This window comes from Podarcis erhardii, assembly GCF_964252035.2.
Source record: "Podarcis erhardii genome assembly, chromosome: 4".
In the NCBI taxonomy this organism is placed as follows: Eukaryota; Metazoa; Chordata; class Lepidosauria; order Squamata; family Lacertidae; genus Podarcis; species Podarcis erhardii.
The window spans coordinates 1,090,594-1,114,016 of record NC_138508.1 but is presented as its reverse complement, the minus strand read 5'-3'; the positions used below and the strand labels follow the sequence as shown (position 1 = coordinate 1,114,016).

General features: G+C 55.8%; 2 protein-coding genes across 2 annotated transcripts in view; one reads left to right on the top strand and one right to left on the bottom strand.

Moving 5' to 3' along the window:
• Positions 1-3,153: 3,153 nt before the first annotated feature.
• LOC309341193 (uncharacterized protein C11orf42) lies at positions 3,154-7,244 on the top strand. The gene is made up of 3 exons (XM_081860718.1): positions 3,154-3,381; positions 5,169-5,883; positions 7,073-7,244. The coding sequence occupies exons 1-3, from the start codon at positions 3,313-3,315 to the stop codon at positions 7,201-7,203; spliced, it is 915 nt and encodes a 304-aa protein (XP_081716844.1). The 5' UTR covers positions 3,154-3,312; the 3' UTR covers positions 7,204-7,244.
• Positions 7,245-9,251: 2,007 nt separating this feature from the next.
• Positions 9,252-23,423, bottom strand: part of FHIP1B (FHF complex subunit HOOK interacting protein 1B) — a 33,227-nt gene continuing 19,055 nt past the window's right edge. Inside the window, exons 5-13 of the mRNA XM_081860166.1 lie at positions 22,819-22,977; positions 20,597-20,683; positions 20,050-20,217; positions 19,606-19,685; positions 18,542-18,711; positions 17,095-17,994; positions 14,647-14,825; positions 12,346-12,508; positions 9,252-9,883 (exon numbers count right to left, since the gene is read on the bottom strand). Of these exons, the coding sequence (XP_081716292.1) occupies positions 9,564-9,883; positions 12,346-12,508; positions 14,647-14,825; positions 17,095-17,994; positions 18,542-18,711; positions 19,606-19,685; positions 20,050-20,217; positions 20,597-20,683; positions 22,819-22,977 (2,226 nt within the window). The 3' untranslated portion in view covers positions 9,252-9,563. The remainder of the gene's footprint in view (positions 9,884-12,345; positions 12,509-14,646; positions 14,826-17,094; positions 17,995-18,541; positions 18,712-19,605; positions 19,686-20,049; positions 20,218-20,596; positions 20,684-22,818; positions 22,978-23,423) is intronic.

The following is a 23,423-nucleotide window of genomic DNA, read 5'->3' as shown; positions in this document are numbered from 1 at the left end:
CTTTAAATCGGAAGGTTCATTATTGTTCCACAAGATATGTATTTCTTTAAGGGCCAGAGCAAATAACATGACCTGGTTTTACAGCTGTGAAGCAGTATAGCAGCTGCTGTTAAGTTATGTTAATTAAGCTGTTGGGTATGGTATATAAAGAGCATCATGTCGCTCTCTCAGTACCCTGGTGGATGGGTCATGCTTATTGATTTATGGTAAAAGGAGTTTTTGTTATTAGCAAAAGTTATTTTTGCATTCCTTGTAATGTGTGGTCTCCCCAGCACGCCTTCTGCAGCACAACTAATCTGCAAATAGCCAACAAGTTCAGGTCCCAGTGGACATCGCAGAAGGATCCCCTCTGCCAACTGGAAGCCAGAGCTGCGCTTCAAGGCTCTTCAGACAGGCCCTGATAACAGAAAGCGGCAGTTCTTGCTCTCATGAAGAAAACAGACGTTTAGCAAAAATTTAAAAATCCGCCCGGAAGACATGTCCACGGGAAACAGGACATCTGGCAGAGGTTTTCAACCTTCTTGGGTCCACAGCTCCCTTGACCAACTCCCTTCTTTCTGCGGCCCCCCTGTGGGGCTCAGGAGCCCAGTTGTGCCACCCCTTGCCTGCAGAGCTGGCAGCCTCTCACCCTTTTGGAACCCCCTCCCTTGTGGAGTGTTCCCTCAGCCCCCACCGCCCCTGGTCTCTGAGCCACCCCCCACAATCCAAGTCCCCCACCGCCCCTGGTCTCTGAGCCACCCCCCACAATCCAAGCTTCCTCACACTGCCCCACAAGGGCCTTAGTGGCCCATTGGAGACAGGCCAAAGCTGAACGGGAGGCAGCAGTGGCAGCGGCAAACACAAGAAAGGCCAGCGCAGCGCATGTGAAATATACTCGGAGTCGAGAGTGGATTTCATGCTCTTTATTCAGCTCATAGTGGTGAGGCGGAATGCAAGTTCCCCTAAAATATCTGCTTTATATTCATTATTTACTCAATGGGCTGCATGTGATTGGCTAATTCCGGGATTCTCCTGTAGGCCAATCAGGTTGTGGATTCACTTCCACCTGGAGCTGGATTGGGTGGCCCCTGCAGACCAATCATACTGCTGCATTGTTCCTAGGACCAATCAGACTGCTGCATTTTGGATCCTATTCAACTCAGCATATAGCAGCCTGCCTGGCTGGCCTCCCCCTTGTCTGTCCATTCCCAGCAACATGGGCTGGCGGGGTGGGCTCCTTCACCCACTTCAGCTCCTGGCAACCAGCACCCCCTGACCAACCCCAGGAACACCATTCACCTGTAGCCATGCAAGCCTTTGGGAGGCAGAGATGTGAGGGGCCATCAGAAGAGGAAGGGAAGGAAAGAGAGGCAGAGGCCAGGGTTGCCCACGGCACCCCAACCATCATTCAGGGCACCCAAGGTGCCATGGCACATGGGTTGAAAACCACTGCCATAAAGCATTTTGTCTTCTTTTTTTGGGATGAAGTACCAACTGCTAGAGGGGCAGCTCTGTTACTTGGCAGAGTGAAGAGACCTTGGATAGGTGGGGAGGAGAGACTCACGACCCCCTGGCAGTTCCTTCCTCCTGCCCCTGAAACAAAAAAGAAATATACCGTACTTTTCGCTCCATAAGATGCACTTTTTCTTCCTAAAAAGTAAGGGGAAATGTCTGTGCGTCTTATGGAGCGAATGTGTGGTCCCTGGAGCCGAATTGCCCAGGGGCAGAAAGCAGATCATGTTTTTGTTTTTGTTTTGAAAGAGGCAAGTGGGTGTTGAAACAAAGCCGCTGATCGTTTGCCGATCAGGGAGAGAGATAAGGGACACTAGAGATAAAGGAGGCTGCCTGGGAGCGGGGAGGTAAAGACAGCAAACTTGCAAAAGGGGGAAATAGGAAGACTAAAGCAATAAGGAGAGAAATTAGAAGAAAAGGAGGAGCAAAAAACTGCTCCAGCTGAGGAAAAGACATTAAGGCAAACAAGAGGGTAGGGAGTGTTGAAAGGAAACAGCTGATCAGTGGGATCGGGAGAGAGATAAGGGACTCTAGTGGAGGCTGTCTGGGAGGGGGGAGGTAAAAGCCCATGGATCCTCAGGATTTTTGCACTGGGTCACCCCAAATTCACCATCAGATCACATGTCTGTGGCCACAGCAGGAACCACAAAAATCATACACCCACTGTTTCAATCAGAATATTTTTTTTTCTTGTTTTCCTCCTCTAAAAAACTAGATGCGTCTTATGGTCAGGTGCATCTTATGGAGTGAAAAATACGGTATATTATTCTCTGTTGGAGGCCGAAGCTGAGAGTGGCAGGCCTCCTGGCCCTGTGGCAGAGGATGGGGGGGGCGCAAGGTCCAGCTGCCAGGCCCATTGGCTCCCGGGTGTGTGGGGGGGGGGATGGTGGGCAAAATCTTATCCCATGTCCTGGGACAGCTCTGCCTCCTTAGCGTCTGAATCTTCTGCCCATCCATTTCTTGGGCTATTCTGAATTGAGATCGCACAAGGAAATTGCAAGGTAAGTGGGGGGGGGCTGATGCCCTCTGCTCCCCCCTCACTCACCTCAGGCCTCCTCAGCTGCTCCACTTCCTGATGGGAGCAAGGGGGGGGTGTCTTCGTCTTGGGCCTCCCAGTACGATGCTTTTCTAGATGCTTCTCAAATATATGTTGCCCAAGAAACCGCTTTTGCAGCCAGGCTTGCCATAAGAGCACTGGAAAGAGCTGCTGGATCCTGTCCAGCCCCCTGATCTCACAGCGGCCAACCAGAGGCCCACGTGGAACCCACCCCCCAGCAGGATTCCAGCACAAGAGCTGCCCCCCATCTCCTGCGGCTTCCAGCAATGGGTCTCCGAAAGCCTTGCTGCCATCAACAGATCTCTTCTCCTGCATGAATTTGCCTAATCCTCTTTTCGAGCCATCCAAGCTGTCTCCTGTGGCAGGGAGTTCCAGAGGTTAACGATGCGCTGCATGAAGCAGGACTTGCTCTTCTCGGTCCTGAACCTTCCAGCATTCAGTTTAAATCTTTCCTCTGCCCACCCTCCTTTCTCATCTGCAAAGGTGGCACCAAACGTCCCCCCCCCCGCCTTGCCGAGGGCTGTCTCCCCCTCCCTCTGGGCTGCTCAGATGCAGCCCCCTAGGGTGATGGCGGCAGAGGGCCCTTTGTGACCTCACAGGCCAGCCCTGCCTTCTGCTGCTCCAGCTCCAAGCCTGCCCACCTTCCCAGCCGCTGAACAGCCCCTCCATGCCCGGCCCCATGCCCTTGGCCTTACCCATGCCCATGCCCACGCTCTCTTGCCACCCTCCCGGACCCCTCTAGGCCTTGTCCAGTTGCTTGCAAGATGGACGGCGGGGTCCAAACCCTGCAGATTGGGGAGGCGGATGCCAATTGGGAGCTGATCCGGGACAAGGTGAGGAGGAGGAGGAGGGGAGCTGGCCTGGCGAGGGGCACCCTGGGAAGGAGGGGCGAGTCTGCAGCATGGGCTTCCTGGCTGCCCCTCACACCAAGACCCCCAGCGTGGTATCGGGGGGCCCTACCCCACCTCCTCAGGTGGAGAGAGGGATGCCTCTGAATGCCAGGGGTCGGAGACCCCAGGAGGGGAGAGATGCTCTGGGACTCAGATCCTGCGTGCAAGTTTCTCATTGGGGCATATGTCTGGCCCCTGTGAGAGCAGGGCCTGATCCTGCAGGCACTTCCCTGGAGTGGGGCAGCAGAGCTAACCTGACCTGGGGGCTCTCATGTGACGCCTTGTGGGGTCCTCAGTTTAAGGAGGAATATGGCTCATCCTGGTCCCCCTCCTCTGCCCACCTTCCAGCTTGTCAAACATCCTCCTTAAATTGTGGTGCCCAGAAGTGGACGCAGGACTCCAGGTGTGGTCTGACCAAAACAGAATACAGTGGTACCTCTGGTTATATACTTAATTCATTCTGGAGGTCCGTTCTTAACCTGAAACTGTTCTTAATCTGAGGTACCACTTTAGCTAACGGGGCCTCCTGCTGCTGCCACACGATTTCTGTTCTCACCCTGAAGCAAAGTTCTTAACTCAAGGTACTATTTCTGGGTTAGCGGAGTCTGTAACCTGAAGCGTATGTAACCCGAGGTACCACTGTAATAGAGTGGGACGATGACTCCCCTGGATGCAGCCTAGAAAAGCATTCGCTTCTTTTGCTGCAGCATCACGCTGTGGACTCATGTTCAGCTGTTCAGCTTGTGGTCCCCCAAGACCCCGAGATCCTTTTCACATGCACTGCTAGTAAGCCAGGTCTCCCCCATCTTATATTTGTGCATCTGGTTCTTCCTGCCTAAATGCACAACTTTACTTTTGAAACAATTTTTTTAAAAAATAAAATAAAAGAATTCCTCCCAGTAGTACATTAGAGACCAACTAAGTTAGTTCTTGGTATGAGCTTTTGTGTGCATGCACACTTTTTCAGATACACTGAAAGAGAAGTCACCAGACTAACTAACTTAGATGGTCTCTAAGGTGCTACTGGAAGCAGTGGCGTAGCATGGGGGGTGCAGGGGGGGCCGGCCGCACCGGGCGCAACATCTGGGGGGGGGCCGCGCTCGCCGCCTCCGGAGTCGCCGAAGAGTCTTGGCACAGGCTGTAGCAGAACACCATGTCTCGCGGAACCGACGAGCTGTGCGCGCGTCCGGGCTGAAGGCTGGGCCATGTTGCATTTTCCTCGCCTCTCTGCCCTCCTCCTCCTCCTCCGGGCAAGCGGCGTCGTTTGGGCGGCAGCGCCAGCGGCAACTTGCCTCAGATCACCTGACACGGACCCGCCGCCGCCGCCGTGGCTACCTTACCGTAAATACCCCAGCCCAGGCAGCAGCAAGAAGAAGCTGGCAGCGGCGGCAGGTTAGGGGTTAGGGGCGCAAATTACTTGCCTTGCCCCGGGTGCTGACAACCCACGCTACGCCGCTGACTGGAAGGAATATTTTAATTTAATTCAATTTGTTTTGTTTTGTTTCGACTACGGCAGAGCAACAGGGCTACCTACCTGTAGCTAGAACCTTACTTTTGTCCCCAGTGAAATTCATTTTGTTAGCTAGCACCGGCTTCTCCAATCTGACAAGGTCATTTTGAATTCAGATTCCGTCCTCAGTCTCTCTCCAGCTGTGATCCCGGGAGGGTTGCCCTAGATGCCCCTCGGGTGCTGCCCATCCTGACCCCCCCCCCCCCGTCTCTCTGGGCAGGTGGTGGAGGAGCGCTTCGGCCCCACGGTGGTCCCGGTGCCCTTCCTGGAAGACGCCGCCTCCTACGACCTGCTGACGGTGCTGATCAAGAAGGCCCCCCTGGGCCATGGTCTCCTCTCCCGCCAGCGCTGCCTGGTGCCCGTGGGGCCCCTGGAGAACCTGCTGCAGGAGGGCACCCCCGCCCGGGAGCTGACCCACTGCACGCGCGAGTACAACGCCCGGGTGCGCGGCGAGTCGCGCTACGAGGAGACGCGGCTGGTGGCGGGCGCACTGCGCCACCTGCGCCTGACCATGTCGGGGGTCCACAAGAAGGTGGCCTTCCTGGTCCTGCGCCCCGGGACCGTGGCCCTGCGCCCGGACCTGCCCTGGCTGCGCTCGCAGAGCAGCGTCTACGTGGTCTACGAGGTCTTCTACTGCGCCAGCCTGGCCCTGGCCGTCACGCAGGGTGCCGAGCGCAGCATCTTCCACCGCGAGCAGCCGCTGCCCGTCGCCTTCTCCTGCCTCAAGTTCGCCCTCGGACCCAAAGGGGTGCTGGGCTCCCAGAAGCCCACCGGACACAGCTTGCCTGCCAGGGCCGCCTGGGTCCGCATGGCGGTGCTCGAGCCCCCCACGACCCCGGCGCCCCCCCTGGAGAGCCCCCTGCCCAAGGAGGAGGGCAAGGCTGCCCGCAAGCGCTGGACACCCCTCAGCAGCAAGTCCACGAGGACCCTGGCAGGTGAGGCAGACGGGGGCGCGCCGCGGGGGGAGGGCTCCCTACGAGGAAGCCCCCCGTTTCGCTGCCGACTTGGCTGGTCATCGGTCAGGGATGCTTGAGCCGAGATTCCTGCATTGCAGGGGGTGGGAATGGATGACCTCGGGGGTCCCCTCCGACTCTGAGAGAGGGCTCTCCGCAGCCACTAGGCAGGGCGGCTGCGCTCTGCCTCTACAGCTGGAGGAAGTTTTTTTCAATGCCCTGGGTGGCCCCCTCTGACCCAGAGGAAAACCTCTTCTTCTCTTCGTAGGTTTGCAGCTGTGCCTTCAAGTGGGGGTAAAAATAAGGTCCATATTTTTGGCATCTGGTAACCTACGAGCCCCTCTGGTTTCAGACAGCACATGGGAAGAAGAGTCTAAAGAAGCCCAGGACACAAATTTCTGGTGGCCTTCTAGTGGCTAAATGCCTCTTTCTCAATTTGCTGGCATCTAGATCCCGCCCCCCGGTCATTTCTCAAGGGCAACCCCCCCCCCCCACTGCCGCCTGGCACCCCCTTCCAGCGACTTGGCTCCCTGCATTGCAGGGAATTGGACTAGAATTCGGGGTTCCCCACCTGTGAGTCCCCAGAAGTTGTTGGACTACAACTCCCATAATCCCTGAGCTCTGGGCCTTGCTAGAAAGGGGTGATGGGAGTTGTAGTCCAACAACATCTGGGGACCCACAGATTGAGAAAGGCTGGCTAGATGATTCCAAATTGTGTGGGTGGGTGGGGGGTGCCATTGCTTGGCCTGCTCAGAATTGCCCCCCCCCCCAATGATACAAGGTCCACCTGCCTTAGCTGCGATTCCTGCAACGCAGCGGGTTGGACTAGATGATCCTTGGAGGGCCCTCCCAACTCTACGATTCTCTGCTTTTCCCATGAGGGGAGAAGCACTTTGGGGAGAGGGCTGCTCTTGCCCCCAGCCAGGCCCCCACTGGCAAGAGCCCCACATTAGCCCCTACAGAGGCCTCTGCCGGGCTTCTCCCCCTAGGCCCCAGCTAGTGGGGCTGAAATGTGGGGGGAGGTGGTGGTTTGGGAATGCCCAGCGGACATCAGGGCACCTTCTGGGAGGGTCTAGGAAGCCGGGGTTCCTGCGCCACAGGGGGCTGGACTAGATGCCCTTGGGGAGCACCACCCAACTCTTTTATGCTGCGATTCTTCTGGTCCCCGCAGGAAAATGGCCCTTCCGGCGCCACCGCCCCAAGTCCGGCCCGTCCACTGCCAGCCTGGCCGACGCTGAGAGGCACTCCATGTCACTGCCCCTCCTGCAGAGCGCCACGGCCGAGAGCGACACCGAAGAGTGAGCCCAGAGACGCCGCCAATAAAGAGCCCTTTGCACCCAGAACCATTCGTGTGGCCCCGATTGGAAGGGGAGGGCAGGCGCAGGAAGCCGGGGGGGGGGGGAGCAAGCCAAGAGAGAGAACCTGCAGTGGGGGGGGGGCAAGTCCCAGAGGAGGAGCTACCTCATGCTCTGGGGGGCACCCAGAGGCCATCTAGTAGTTTAGAAGTCCCGAGCCCTAAGGAAGTCAAGACTATCCTCCCCCAGGGCCAGGGCCTTCTCAGTGGTGGCTCCAACCTGGTGGAATGCTCTGTCCCAGGAGACCAAGACCCTTCAGGATTTCACTTCCTTCCGCAGGGCCTGTAAGACAGAGCTATTCCGCCTGGCTTTCCATTTGAACTCAGCCTGATCTTTTATTTCCCTCCTCTTCCCTCCCCCTCCCCTTTTATGAAGATTCCCCGCTCTGAGACCCCACAGCTAATTCTCCCCTGGTCTCCTCGCTGGCCCAAATGGGACTAACTTAGCCAGCTAGCCCTGGGGATCATCTCATGTTTATTGGATGGATTTCCCCCCAAATCAATTTTTGAATTCTGAATTCATTGCTATTCACATTTAATACTGTATTTTATGCTGTTTTTTGTTGCATCAATTAAGTGTTTTAGATTTGTTGCTAGCCACCCTGAGCCCGGTTTTCTGAACTGGGAAGGGCGGGGTATAAATAAAAATTTTATTATTATTTATTATTAGTAGGAACACACTTGGCTGAGGCTCCTTCCACCACCACCCATTGGTCGGAGCAGCTGAGAGCCGGGGGGGGGGGGGCTGTGTGTGCGAAGTCCCACACTGAGCAAAAAGCTGAACTTTAGAAGATTCAGGGCAGACAAAAGCCCTTTGCGCAGCACAGAGGCGGACACTGGAACTCCCTTCCACAAGAGGCAGTGCTGGTCACCAACTTGGAAGGCTTTAAAAGGGGATTAGACAAATTCAAAGAGGGCTGTCAAAGGCAACTTGGCAGTTTGGGGCAGTGTAGGAGTGCAAATATCCAGAGTGTGGGGATCAGCTGGGATTACTATGAGAAATTATACAAGATACATCAAGCCATTTTGCCCGCTATGAAAGCATGGCGTTGACTGGGTTCCATTCATTGACAATCATTTCTGATTAAATCCCACAAGCCTCTGCATTTCTGGCTATTTTCTCTACTGTTCATTTTCTACGACTGACAGGCACCTATAAGCATTCTAAAACACAGGCCAGTTGCTTCACTGGGCATACATAAAGTACATAAAGATAATAGGCAGTTTCTTTGATGTAGCCTTCCTTGGTTTTCTTCATCTTAGGGCCTGGAAATAGTTTCACATAAAGGTGAGAAAGATACCTATCTCCTTGCCATCCTTCCTCTCGCGTTTATTGCTGTTTATGACCTCCGGAGTTTCCTAAAAGCTTTCCTCTACCCTGTTTTATTTATGCATACTCAGAGTTGTCTCTGTAGTTACTTTGTCCCCACGTGGGGTTTTTTGAAATGCTCAGAGGAAATCTGATTGGTTCTTACGAACACTGTGTAAAAAGTTCCTTTGTGAATAAAACGACCTGGGCCGGAGGGTGGACAGGAATTATTATTATACGCACCCCTCCCAGAGTCCTGCTGGTCAAGCCTCTGTGTGCATTTTATCAGAGTCCAATCCTTCCTTTGCTTTGGGAACGCCACAGGGCAGCCCTGCGTCCAAATACCAGCCACTGGAAAGGGCAGGAGGCGAGAGCAGCTCTCGCACTCGGGTCCTGCTTGTGAGAAGAGGCTGGACCAGATGAGCCCCCTTGATCCAGCTGGGCTCCTCTCAGCTCCCCCAATTCTCTGCCCTTGGTTGGGGGCAGAAGACCGAGAAGGGAGTTTGGGGGCTGGGTGCCCGACTGCCAGCGATGCTTCAGCGGCGGTTCCTGCATCGCAAAGGACTGGGCTAGAGGACCTCTGGAGGGCCCTTGCAACCCTGCAATTCCACAGCGGGCACAAAGGGCAAGTGATGGGCCCCCCTGCCCTCTCCCCCCCAATGCAAAATCACCCAGGCCACATCCAGCACTGAGAGAGAGCTTCTTTTATACATATTGCAACGAATTCTCCAGAAAAAACACATTCATTCCCAATAAATTAAAAAGGTCCTTGTCCTGGTACGGAGTTTTTTTAAAAAGGTGCCCCCCACCCGCCCCACGGGGTGCCCCCCACAGGCTCCCCGATTAGTGCAGACCCAGCCAGGGCTGAGCCGGGGGGTGAGGGAGAGTCGGCAGGAGATTCCAGTTAAGAGTCCCGGACGAGGGTGGGGGGGCATGGAGTGGAGTGTTCGGGAGGGGGAGCAGGCGGGCAGTGGAGGGAGGGGGGTGTCCCGGCCGCGCTCACTCCGGCCCCCCCGCCTCGGCCTTCTCCTCGGGGGGCTCCAGCAGGAAGGGCGAGGTGACGGCGTGTGCCTGGGCGATGGCGGCCAGCTCCTTCAGGAACTCGGCGAAGATGACGGCACAGTAGACGGCGTTCTTGACCCTCAGCGCCTCGCTCTGCTTCTCGGCCGAGGTGCGGAAGAGGGAGCCCCCCGCCAGCGCGTGCATCATCGGCCCCTCGCGCATGTGCTGCAGAGCCAGCTGGGCTGCCTGCCGCGCCCGCGTGGGGCTGTTGGTGTGGCGCATTATCAGCTCCCCGATGGACGGCTTGCGGCTCTTCACTGCGGGGGGGGGGGAGAGAAAAGGGGAGGGGGTCAGCGCCAGGCAGAGTTTGGAGAGGGAGAAGAGCCCCCTGGCAAAATCCCCCCCCCAAAAAAAAACACCGTGGGGAAAATCTGATTTTCCCAGTTCGCACATTTCAAGAAAGAAAAGCCCTGGAACGGCAGCTGCAAAACTCCTCAAAAACAGAACAGGCAACGTTAAACTGCGGAATTGCCTGCCACAGGAATCAGTGGGGGCCTGGCTGGCTCTCAAAGGAGACCAGGCCAATTCATGGAGGGGGAGAGAAGGTTCTGCTCCACCCTCCGCAGTCGGAGGCAGAGATGCTTCTGGGTACCGGGGGCTGGGGGGATCTCGTGTTCAAATCCTGCTTGGGGGTTTTCCCTTGGGGCATCTGGTGTGGGAAGTGGTCCCCCTTTGGCCTGACCCAGCAGCCTCTGTGGATTTCCTTGTGGCACCTCCAGGCCCAGAAGCAGTCTACCTGCACTGCCAGGTTCAGGGGAGTATTTGGCCTCTGTGAGAAGAACAGGGCTCTGGACATAGCTGGTTAAGCGTCGCAATTCGCATCTCCAAAGAAGTGGCTTTGTGCTCTCAGATGAGCCTGTGGTCGGGAGCGAGGGCGGCAGGCCAGGAGACCCCCCCCCAACCCCTCCCGCAAGACAGCTCCCCTATAGCCACACACCGTAAATACTCCATAGGTCAGCAGCTGGGGGGGGGTGATCCAGCCCTATCGCCCCACAGCTGGGCCTGATCCAGCAGGGTCTCTTTGCATGGTCTGGTGGAGCCTCCAGGCCCAGAGGCAGCCTACCTGGAGTCTTAGGCTGCTGGGGCCCTTTGGCCACTGCGAGGAGAGCAGGATGCTGGGCCGGATGGGGCCCCCTGGGCTTGATCCTGCGGTCTCCTTTCCCAATCAGAACCACGATAATCAGCCGCCCAGAGTGGCTGGGGCAACCCAGTCAGATGGGCGGCATATTATTATTATTATTATTATTATTATTATTATTATTATTATTACTTCTTCAGTGGTGCCTTGGTTCTCAAATGCTGAAAACCCGCAAGTGCGTGTTCCAGTTTCCGAACGTTTTTCGGAAGCCGAACATCTGACGCGGATGTCGGCTATCGTTTCTGCGGCGCCTGCACCAATCAGAAGCTTGGTTTTCAAACATTTTGGAAGTCAAACAGACTTCCGGAATGGATTAAGTTTGGCGCTTTTGTTTTTGCTATTTATTTCACGTTTTTGCTTCTGAGGCTTTTTTGGTTCATTTCTTTTCCTGACTGCGTGGAACCCAGTTCAGCTACTGATTGAGTGATTGACTGACTGTCTGACTGTGGAAATGGATCCAAGCCCCCCATCCAAACAATGACTATCATCAGTGCGGGTAAGAAAAAATAATAATTTTAATTTTCATCAGCTGCAGTACTGTATTATTTATTTGATAGTATGGTACATTGATGATTGATTTCATTTTATGGACCAATGGTCTCGGATAGTAAAATTCATGTTGAATTGCTGTTTAAGGGGTTGTTTTTAAAAGTCTGGAACGGATTAATCCGCTTTGCATTCCTTTCTATGGGAAAGCGTGCCTGGGTTTTGGGACGCTTTGGTTTTGGAATGGACTTCCAGAACGGATTAGTTTTGAGAACCAAGGTAACACTGTATTATTACAGTCATACCTCATGTTACGGCTGTTTCATGTTATGTTCTTTCAGGTTATGTCCTGTGGCGACCCGGAAGTACCAGAAAGGGTTACTTCCAGGTTTTGCTGCTCATGCATGCGCAGAAGCACAAAATGACGTCATGCGCATGTGCAGAAGCGGCGAATCGCAACCCGTGCACACGCAGACATGTGGTTGGGAATGGGTTGCATTCTTTTCAGGTTGCAAACGGGCCTCCAAAACAGATCCCGTTCACAACCAGAGGTAAAGGTAAAGGAACCCCTGACCATTAGGTCCAGTCGTGGACGATTCTGGGGTTGCGCCGCTCATCTTGCTCTATAGGCCAAGGGAGCCAGCATTTGTCTGCAGACAGTTTTTCCAGGTCATGTGGTCATGTGGCGAACCAGAGCAGCGCACGGAAACGCCGTTTATCTTCCCACCGGAGCGGTATCTATTTATCTACTTGCACTTTGACGTGCTTACGAACTGCTAGGTTGGCAGGAGCAGGGACCGAGCAACAGGAGCTCACCCCGTTGCGGGGATTCGAACCGCCAACCTTCTGATTGGCAAGCCCTAGGCTCTGTGGTTTAACCCACAGCGCCACCCGCTTTTAACCAGAGGTAGCACTGTATAATTATTATTATTCAATAGCAGGCTTCCACGGACTCTTGTTAGAGAGTCATCTCTAACAAGAGATGGGGACCTCTGGGGCATGAGGACCTCTCTCTGACCCCTAGCCGTCCTCCGAGCCCCCACAGCACCCAGACAGCCACCTCCCGGGCCCCCCGCTCCGCGCCCTCCTCCTCACCCAGAGTCTCCGAGCGGCGCAGGGCGGGTGCGGCGTTCTGGGTGTCTGACCAGTCCAGCTTCCCTCTGGCCACCAGGTACTTCTTGGCTTTGGAGAGGAGGGAGGGAAAGTCTTCCTGGGAGGCGGCAAAGCTCTCAATCTTGTTTTTGACTGAGCCCAGGACCTGCCGGGGGGAAGAGGGAGGGAGGGTGAGGGGCGCTGCCAGGAAAGGGGTCTGCCCCCCAGGAGGGTCTCCCCCCCCCGGGCTCCTGCGAGTGTCCATTGCATCTGCTAGCTCTCGCCCAGCACAACTTTTTAGAATAATTAGGTCAATAACGTCCTTAGGACAACCAAATTTAAGCACAAATTTGACCCACAGCTGTGAGGCATTCATGAGCTTTTTTGCAGAGAAAGTCCTGTTGCTCCGCCGTGACCTCCCTGCCAATTTAGATACAGCGACTGAACTAGAGGCCCCTCGACTGACTTTGGGTCCAGTGTTGGACCATTTCGAACGAATACTCCCTGCTGATGTGGATAGATTCCTCCAAGTTGGTAGGCCCACCACCTGCCTCCTTGATCCGTGCCCGTCTTGGCTGATTAGGGAGTGTCCAGATGTTGCGCGGACCCCCCTGGTTGAAATTATCAATTTGTCCCTTGACACGGGGACATTCCCAGGGGAACTGAAGGAAGCAGTGGTGTGTCCACTCTTAAAAAAAACTTCATTAGATCCCTTAGACCTATCCAATTACCGCCCAGTTTCAAATCTTCCGTATCTGGGTAAGGTAATTGAGAGAGCGGTTGCTGAACAGCTTGGTAGGTTTCTGGAGGAAACATCGGCTTTAGATCCATTTCAGTCTGGCTTCCGTCCTGGTTTTGGGACGGAGATGGCTCTGGTTGCCCTAACAGATGATCTCCGTAGACAACTGGATCGAGGCGGGTCAGGACTGCTGATCCTTTTAGATTTGTCAGCAGCCTTTGACATGGTCGATCATGATCTTCTGGACCACCGCCTCGCAGACGTGGGGATACAGGGCATAGCCCGTAACTGGCTGTGCTCTTTTATCTCTGGTCGGGGACAGAGGGTGGCACTAGGGAGGGAAATGTCGTCGCGCCACTCCTTGGTGTGTGGAGTGCCGCAGGGCGCAATTCTCTCCCCGATGCTTTTTAACATCTTTATGCGCCCCCTTGCCCAGATTATCCAGAGCTTTGGGCTGGGCTGTCACCAATATGCTGATGACACTCAGCTCTATCTGCTGATGGATGGCCACACCGACTCGGCCCCGAACACACTGACCAGATGCTTGGAAGCTGTGGCTGGATGGTTTCGTGGGAGCCGATTGAAACTAAATCCTTGGAAGACAGAGGTCCTCTGGCTAGGTCGGGATGGCATGGGGATGAGGGACCAACTCCCTTCTCTTGCGGGGGCCCAATTAGTGCCATTGCCTTCTGTTAAGAGTTTGGGTGTAATCCTTGAAGCCTCTCTTTCCATTGAGGCGCAGGTTACAGCAACAGCCAAGGCGACATTTTTCCACCTTCGCCGCATCAAGTAGCTGGTCCCTTACCTTTCCCGCCCCGACCTGGCCACAGTGATCCATGCGACGGTCATCTCCAGGCTTGACTACTGTAATTCGCTCTACGCGGGGCTGCCCTTGAAGTTGTCCCAGAAACTCCAGCGGGTGCAGAATGCTGCAGCGAGGCTCCTCACGGGGTCTCTGCCATGGGAGCATATTCACCCAGTGCTTTTCCAGCTGCACTGGCTCCCGGTGGAGTACAGGGTCAGATTTAAGGTGCTGCTTTTGACCTTTAAAGCCCTTCACGGCCTAGGACCCTCGTACCTACAGGACCGCCTCTCCCAGTATGCCCCACGGAGAGCCTCAAGGTCCATAAATAGCAACACCCTAGTGGTCCCGGGCCCTAAGGAAGTCAGATTGGCCTCAACCAGAGCCAGGGCCTTTTCAACACTGGCCCCGGCCTGGTGGAACGCTCTGTCTCATGAGACCAGGGCCCTGCAGGATCTGATTTCTTTCCGCAGGGCCTGTAAGACAGAGTTGTTCTGCCTGGCCTTTGGCTTGGAGCCAATTTGATTCCCTCCCTCTCTTTCTTTTTTCTTTTCCTTCTCCTTCTGCGATGAGGCTACATTTTAATATTTTAATGTTTCAATATTTTAATGTTGTATTTTTTAATTTTGTTTGTAAGTTGTAATCATTTAACTTGTTTTTATTATTGCTTGTAAGCCGCTCTGAGCCCGGCCTTGGCTGGGTAGGGCGGGGCATAAATAAAAATTATTATTATTATTATTATTATTATTATTATTATTATTACCTGGATGAGGGACTTGACGCTGGGCTGGAAGACCATGTTGGTGTTGAGGAGGAAGGAGCGCAGGAGCGGCTGAGGGTGGGCGGCCAGCTGGGCGATGAGCCCCGTCAGGAGGAAGTTGACATAGAGGGAGTTCTGCAGCATATTCTCCAGCTTGGCCAGCAGCACCGCCACAAAGGGCCCTGCGAGGGAGGACAGCAGGGGGTCAGCCCAGGGGAGTCCCCCCCCGCCCCCGCAGAGCCACTTCCAAGGGAACCCGGTTACCTTCTTCTCGAAAATAATTTCTGCTAAATTTTCTGCTTCGCAATTTCGACAAAATATCAACGGCTTCCCTCCTCCTCCTCTTTCCATGGTTCCTTTTGCATATCACAAATCCCTGCATATTTTACAAAAGCTTTACCATTCAGCCAGTCTGATGCGGCCCTTGGCTCCTGGAGGGAATGGGGCCCTTTATGTGTCCAGCTCTCCTTTGTCAACAACAAATTGCCGCTGCTTTTAGTGTTGAATACCGTATTTTTTTGCTGTATAAGACTCACTTTTTCCCTCCTAAAAAGTAAGGGGAAATGTGTGTGTGTCTTATGGAGTGAATGCAGGCTGCGCAGCTATCCCAGAAGCCAGAACAGCAAGAGGGATCGCTGTGCAGCGAAAATGTTTTATGTCTTGTTTTCCTCCTCCAGAAACTAGGTGCGTCCTATGGTCTGGTGCGTCTTATAGAGCGAAAAATACGGCATATGCTAGATGGTAATTGATGGAGCTAAGAGGTATCTCAAGCCATTTGCACATCACAGAAGATGTATTTTATCAAAGTAATTGCTGAACTGGAATACAATTAAGAAGTAGTTTATCTTATAGTTTGGAAATGTACATCCAGTTTTTCCCCCTAACCCTAACCCTAACCCTAAGAGAGTGGGGCCCTAAGCTATAGCTTGTTTAGCTTATATGTAAATCGGGCAATATTCCCTTATTGCATCCATCAAAACTGTTGAATTGATCTTAATGCTGCCCACCTTTTCAGCTGTACACAATTCCCCCCCCCCATATATACAATAAACGTTTTCCACTCTTCTCTAAACATGTGTCCTTCTTGTTCTCTTATTCTGTATGTCTGCAAGCTGCACATATTCCGTCAGCTTAAGTTGCCGTTCTTCTTTGGATGGGACCTCGCTCGTTTTCCGTTTTTGGGCTAACAAAACACGGGCCGAAGTATTGGCATATATAAATAACCTTTTTTGACACCTGGGTATTTCAGTCTGAATTATCCCCAGCAGAAAGGACTCTGGGATTTTTTTTGGGGCGGGGGGTTAATTTTTAAACATTTTTTCCTTCCTTGCAGCCTTTAAAGCAGGTTTTGTGATTCTGTGAGCCCACTGAGCCACTTGGTGCAAACAGGGCCAAAGACCCGACAGGGGATTGCAGAGATGTAGACGCTCCCGCCAAGGATCATTTAGGTTCCTCCCACCCACCCGCAATGCATATGCCCAAGTGGCCGAGGTCTCCTTGGCATGCAAAAAGGCACCTGCAGCTTCAAGAAAAGGGCCAGAGCTCTCTCTCTGCCCAAGAGCCTCCGGGGACACTGGGGGCTGGATGTCCCAATGGGCGGAGACGGGATGGGGCATGTTGCTCTGCAGGGGAAAGGGCCCCCCCCTCCCAGATGGGGTCATGCCAAGGGAGATGAGGCCCCCGGGTGACACCAGCGCTGCCCCTTGGCAGCCTCTGGCTCCTGGGGGTGGGAGCCCCATCGGACCCAGACCAGCCTTGCCTGCACTGGAGAGATGCTGGGGGGCGAGGGCGGGGGGAGGGCAGGCGGAGAAAAGGCAGGAGGAGGAAAGGAGCAGCAGCAGCAACAACAACGCACACAGACCCGGTGGGGGGGGGGTCTGAAGGAAGGAAGGAAAGGAAAGATGGAAGGAAAGGAAAGGAAAGGAAAGGAAGGAAGGAGATGAAGAAAGGAAGGAAAAGAAAGATGGAAGGAACGAGAAGAAAGAAGGAGAGGAACGATAGATGGATGGATGGGGAAAAAGAAAAGCAGACAGGAAAAGGAAGAAACAATAGGAGGAAAAAGGACAAAGAAAGGGGGAGCAGAGGAGAAGACGGACGAAACTGGAAGCAGAGAAAGAGAAGGGAGTCACTTGCCTTTGTGAATGGAGCCCAAGGCTGGGCGGGCGAGGTGGGCAGCGGGCAGAGTGCCCATGCACCCCGACTCCTTCTGAAGGGAACTAGGACCCCCCTCCCACCCACTGGGCCCCAACCATCTGCTGCCCCGGTCTGACCCCTCTGATCCCCTCCAGAGGTTCCTCTGGGGAAGCCCCGCTCCGGCTAAACTCCCACCCTTGCACAGCAGACTTAGCCTTGGGAGGCAAGGGGGGCCCCTGGAGAGTGGGGGGCCTCCAGGAGCAGGAGGGGCCAGAGACACCTCCAAGGAAGAGGGTGGGGGTGCCCCCAATGACTCACCTGTGAACGGCTGGCTGGGGAGGGCCCCCGGGGTGGGTGGGGGGCTGCCGACAATCTGCGCCAGGGGGTCGGCCAAGCGGGTGGGCCCCAGGCTGCCCTCGGGGGGAGCGGCGAAGCTGCGATAGGCCTCCTCTTCCTCGGGGCTGAGGGGGTCCGCCTGGGGGGGCTCCTCCTCCTCCCCCCGGCCCCCGTTCGCCATCTCATCCTCCAGGCGCCGCAGCTCTGCCGCAAACCTCTCCACGGGGTGGGCGCCCCCGTTCTCGGCCGGCGCCAGCGACTCGTCCGGGCCGGGGGTCTCAGGGAGGCCCCCGTTCTCCACCACGGCTCCCTCCTGCGGGCACCGGCGGACCTTCTTGATCAGCGCGGGCTCCGAGTGCGCCCCATTCAGCAGGGGCCCCGGGTCCTCACTGCCGGGGGAGGCGGCAGGGGGCGAGGTGCCAGCGTCCGGGGTTCCCTTGGGGGCGGCCCCCTCCTCAGGTGGAGCGCCCCGCTTCTTAGTCCGAGGGGAGGCAGGCCCCGGGTGCCCGCCAGGCTGGAAGGAGGTGTAGGCGAGGGGGTCGCCCTGGCGGGGCAGGGAGGGGTCCAGGCTGGCGGGAGGGGGCCGCTCTCCATCGTAGGGGGCCGACCAGACGCGACAGGCCCAGACGCAGCGGTCGACGTTCAGGCGGGCGTCACGCAGGTATTCCAAGTAGTTGCCCTCCAACTCGCAGGCCTCCTCCCAGCGAGGGGGGGTCCGGTGGGAGGGGCTGCTGACGGGGGTCCCCGGGGAGCGGGGGGAGGCGGGGCCGGCGGGATCGGGACCAAAGCTGGGCTGGCGCATGAAGAAGGAGAGGCGCGAGGGCGTGGAGGGCTTGGGCACCGTCACCACCGAGGAGGAGTCCACACTGGGGCTGCCGTGACCTGGGGGGGGGGAGAGAGGAGGGGGGGTCACCAAATCGTGGAGTTGGAAGGGATCCCGAGGGTCATCTAGTCCAATGTGGGACCCACAACCCTGAGATTATTCCTGGCGGACCCACAACCCTGAGATTATTCCTGGCGCCCCCCACTGGGGCTCCTGGAAGACCTGCCCTTTGTGCCTGGCCAGCAAGGGAGACCCACCCCATCTGTTTAGCTGTGGGGGTGGACTAGATGAGTTTTGGGGATCCCGTCATAATCTGCAGTTCTGCGGTTCAGTTAACTCCTGCTCAACACAAACAGGGAGTAGAGGAGGCTTTGCGACCCCCCAGCGGGAGAATCCTGCCCTCTCCCCCCACCCAAGGAGGCGTGGGTCCAGCACCCACTGCGAAAGCCCTCCAGGCTCCACTGCCCCAGACCCCCAGCCAGGATATCACTCCCGCCCCCCCAGCATGCATACTGGGAGGAGGCAGAGAGGAGCCCCACCAATGTCATCATTGCCAAGGCCCCCCTTGCCCATTCCACCCCCTGCCCCTCCCACCCGGCCGCTCACCCTTGGACCAGGTGGCATGCTCCTCCTCTCGCTCGGGGGGCGGGGGGCTCTCTGGGCGGCAGCACTGGGGGACGAGCGAGAGGAACTTGCTGGCCGCCTTGCCGTAGAGGTCCAGCTCCTTCACCGCCCGCCTCTGGCTCAGCATGACGTGGCTGCAGGGGATCAGGTACCTGCCGCGGAAAAGCAGAGCTGCGGAGGGGAACCCAAAGGCCATCCAGCCCACCCTGGCGGGGCAGGAAGCGCAGGCGGAGAACCACGGCAGCCACAGAATCGTAGCGTTGGAAGGAACCCCTGAAAACAGCGGGGAGGACACCCTATGGTTCCCAGACATCCCTGTTTCCTGGGGACAGTCCCTGGATTCACACATTTGTCCCCGGATTTCATTTAATGTCCCCAGATTTATATTTTAAGTGCTGTAGATTTATTAGTAGGGAATGAATGTTGTGTGTTTGGTTCAATGGCATAAGACACATCCAGCGAGGCAAAATAGCGGGCTCCACTGCCAAGGGGGAACCGGGGGCGCCTGGCGGGTCAACTGGGGGAACTGCTGACCCCCCTCCCTGCAACCCAAATGGAGCTGCGAGCGAGAGAAACCAGCCGCCAGTCTGACTGCCCAGCGGCACTCCAGGGCCATGAAAACCCCGGAGCCAACGCAGGGAGAAGGAGGAGAGGAGGAGGAGGAAGAGAGAGAAAGCGGAAGGAGAAAAAAAGAGGGGAGCTCTCTTTTTTAAAATAACCTTTTTCTCTTTTCAAAAAAGAAGTGTCTCTGGATTCAATGAAAAAAATCTGGTAACCTTAGGTTACCTGGAAGAGGAGGCTGATGGGTGAAGAGGGCCAATGGTGCCACCAGGGGGAGCCCCCGCACTAGGGAAGTCTCTGGGAGCAGGTACAGGGAGCCCAGGGCTCTGTTGGCGAGAACGGGAGGATGCTAAGGTTGCGGGTTCGATCCCCGACGGCGGCATGTTCCTGCCTCGCAGGGGGCTGGACTAGATGACCCTTGGGGGTCCCTTCCGACGATCACATGAGCCAGAGAGCCAAGGGTTCGGGAGAGGGGGGGGGGCTACCTGAGCACCAGCTGCAGCAAGACGTCTTCACAGTGCAGGTTGAGCAGAGTCCGGAAGAGGCTGAGCGAGACCATGCAGAGCTGGGGGGGGGGGAGAAAGAGAGGAATGAAGGGGGCAGTGGGGCAGAAGGCTCCCCCCACTCCAGCCCCCACCAGCAACACCTCCCCAAGCCAACACCTGGGCAACGAGAAGAATCAAATTCTCTTTTTGTGGGAGGGAGGATGTCTTCCTGCCCACCCCCCCCCACCCCCCGGGATAGGGATGAGCCCACACTTGCCCACCCTGATCCCAGGACCCCTTTGTGTGGGACAGGGCAGGAGCAAAGAGCGGCCACACCAGCCCTGCAAGGTAGGACACTGTGCTTCTGGCACACGGCTGACTCCAACCCCACTGCCCCGTCCCCTTGGCGTCTTCCCCACGTGTGCAGCCCCCCCCAAGACACACCCGGGAGTTGCTGGCGATGCGGGAGACCAGCGTGTCGAGGATGGTGCTGTTGTCGTAGCGATGGAGGAGGAGGAAACGCAGGAAGGTCTTCAGGAGGGCAGCCTCGCTGATGCTGCGCAGGAAAAGGTCCAGGTAGGCTGTGCTGGCAATCATCTCTTCAATGGAGGTCTGGGGGGGCAGGGAGGGGGGAATCAGGGGGGCTGTCACACCCCAGAATTGACCAGCCAGATGGTACCCTGAAGGTCATCCAGGGGGGCAGAAGTCGGACCGGTCCTGGTGGGGCTCATGCCTCCCCCCTGCTTCAGTCCCACACATCTTCTCGGCCCCTCTTTGCCCTCGCTCCCCACTGGCTTGGCAGTGAGAAGCAAAGCCAGTTCCGAGCCAGGCGTGCTGCAGCAACAGGACTGATCTGGCGGGAGAAGGCTTGCTATTCAGCTGCCCCAAAGGCAGCTCCGGGAAGCTTGGGGGGTGGAGGGAGCGGACGGTAGGGGGGGTCCTCCCTGGCCAGGCCACACAATCCCCCACCCCAGCCCAAGCGTGAACTGACCTTGTGCAAGGCAGGGCCCAGGACCGGCACCAGGAACCCGTTGTGGATGTAATCCACCAGCTGCTTCTGGACCAGCGGATGAGCCACCTGGGGGGTGGGGGTGGGGGAGGAGAGAAGAAGGTGAGTAGCGCCCCCAGGATCAGGCCAGGGGCCCAGCCAAGCTAGCGGCCTGCTCTCACAGGGGCTATCAGACGCCCCACGGGGAAACTCGCAAGCGGGACCCGAGTGCGAGAGCTCCCCTCCCCTCTGCTGGCTTCCAGCAACCGGAAGGCAAAACAGTGTCTAAATAAAGTGTGTCACCAACACGAAAAGGTTAGAAAGCTCTGGGTGCGAGTGTTGGACCTGGACCTCACAGACCAGGGTTCAAACCAAGCGTTGACGGAAGGCAACCCTGAGCCTGCCTTCTCCCAGCCTATCCTACCTGGCAGGGTCGTCGTTGCTAAACTGCAACCTCTGACTGCCAACAAGTAGCCGTGGGCAGCCCTCTCCTCCTTCAGGGATCTGCCCAATTCTCTTTTAAGGAAAAGACAAAACATTAAACAAAGCCACAAAGACTTGCGAACTACCCAGCCTAAAATGAACTAATAACGTCTGGTTTCAATAGATTCAGCAAATCAGTCTCTTAAGCTTAAGCCAAGAAAGAGTATTCTCTATAAGACTGAATATCAATATATTCATCAAGACTTTGAGATTAGACCACTGAAGAAGCCCAGAAAACCACCTTGGGAGTGTGTCACCTGCAAGCCCCAGTTAAAGGGCCCCATTGGGGCGAACCCCCTTCATGGATCACTGCCTTGCCGTGGTGAAGGGGCTTGAATAACTCAGAGAAGCTATGAGCTATGCCATGCAGGGCCACCCAAGATGGACAGGTCATAGTGGAGAGTTTTGACCAAACGTGATCCACCTGGAGGAGGAACCGGCAAGCAGAGACATCACCTTGCCAACAAAGGTCCGTATATTTCAAGCTCTGGTTTTTCCAGTAGTGATGTATGGAAGTGAAAGCTGGACCATAAAGAAGGCTAATAGCCAAAGAATTGATGCTTTTGAATTATGGTGCTGGAGGAGACTCTTGAGAGTCCCATGGACTGCAAGAAGATCAAACCTCTCCATTCTGAAGGAAATCAGCCCTGAGTGCTCACTGGAAGGACAGATCCTGAGGCTGAGGCTCCAAGACTTTGGCCACCTCATGAGAAGAGAAGACTCCCAGGAAAAGACCCTGATGCTGGGAAAGGTGGAGGGCACAAGGAGAAGGGGACGACAGAGGACGAGATGGTGGGACAGTGTTCTCGAAGCTACCAGCATGAGTCTGACCAAACTTCGGAGGCAGTGGAAGACAGGAGTGCCTGGCGTGCTCTGGTTCAGGGGGTCACGAAGAGGCGGACATGACTAAACAACAACAAATCGGGGCGAACAGCGGCCTTTTAATTACTTGGACTGCCAGGGCGAAACAGGTGCAAAACGCCAGCACCCTGACGTCTACAACTTCATTGTCTACAACTTCATTAACATCTATCCACAACTCCACTAGCATCTTTCAGTATTGTGAATATCACTGAACTTACTTTTTGTTGGTATGTTCATGAACTTATCTAAAAGACTGAGTTAAGCATTTGGAAAATCTATTGAAACCAGACATTATAAGTTCATTTTAGGCTGGGTAGTTCACAGGTCTTTGTGGCTTTGTTTAATGTGTTGTATTTTTCTCAGAAGGCTGATAAAGTATGTACAATTATTGTTCTGTGCATATTAATTGCCAACATGTTGCATGAGTTGCACTGAGGCTGCATTGTTCTAGCAATTCTCTTTTAAGCCATCCAGGAGGGCGGCTGGCCCTGCGTCCTGCAGCAGGGAGTTCCACAGTTTAACTCTGTGCAGCCTCCTCAAGTGCTGCCAAGAGAGCCCAAAAATCACCCAACCTTGGATTTTCCTGGTCTCTGCACCTGGCGAAACCTGCGGTGCAACTCCATACAACCCGGCAGCCTGGGTCTGCCCGCTAGTCAACGGACTGTAGCACTACAGAGTTGGCAGGGACCCCCAGGGGTCATCCAGGCCAACCCCCTGCCATGCAGGATATGCAACCAAACCCCTCTGCGCGTGGCTTTCTGTCCCAGAAAGGGCCCAGCTGCTGCCAGAGCTGTGGTTGGGGGTGTGAGGAGGCCGGCCAGCCAGCCAGCCAGCCAGCCCGCCCGCCCCTGCCCCTCCCCCCCCCAAGGCGGACTCACCTGGATGACGGCATTGCAGAACTCCAGCGAGTTCATGAAGAGGACCAGCGAGGGAACACCCACCCAGTCCTCCCGCCGCAAGAAGTGCCAGTCGTCCCCCCGGACCTCCAGCTTGCGGGGCAGCGAGGAGTACAGGGCACTCAGGCCAGTAGCCAGCACCTGGGGGAGGGGGCGAGGAGAGAGAAGGCGTTGGGGAAAAGAGGGGGGTTCAGGATTTATCAGGTGCAAAACTGCCTGGCTCTTCTGAAAGAGCCTGGGCTTTCCAAACCAGAAAATAAACTCTGGCTTCCTGGAAGAAGGAGAAGACTCCCCAGGAAGCCTGGACACCCACACCCACACCCACACCCACCCACGGGATGAGGGGCTGTGCAAAGAGCATGGGACACCCATGAAGGCAGCCCTGTTGAGGGAGGTTTGTTAATGTTTAATGCTGTATTGTGTTTTTAATATTCTATTGGGAGCTGCCTAGAGTTGCTGGGGGGGCCTGGCCAGATGGGAAAAGTATAAATAATAATACTAATAGTTATTATTATAAAGAACAGGGGGTGGGGTGGGGGTCTCCTTCCCTGGAGGCTTTTAAGCAGAGGCTGGATGGTCGTCTGACA

What these genes read in the sequence shown, in the direction of transcription:
- LOC309341193 (XM_081860718.1), top strand. Translation starts at nt 3,313, where the DNA reads ATGGACGGCGGGGTCCAAACCCTGCAGATTGGGGAGGCGGATGCCAAT. An exon ending in GGGAGCTGATCCGGGACAAG is followed by an intron (nt 3,382 to 5,168) that starts GTGAGGAGGAGG and finishes CTCTCTGGGCAG; the next exon opens with GTGGTGGAGGAGCGCTTCGG. An exon ending in GTCCACGAGGACCCTGGCAG is followed by an intron (nt 5,884 to 7,072) that starts GTGAGGCAGACG and finishes TGGTCCCCGCAG; the next exon opens with GAAAATGGCCCTTCCGGCGC.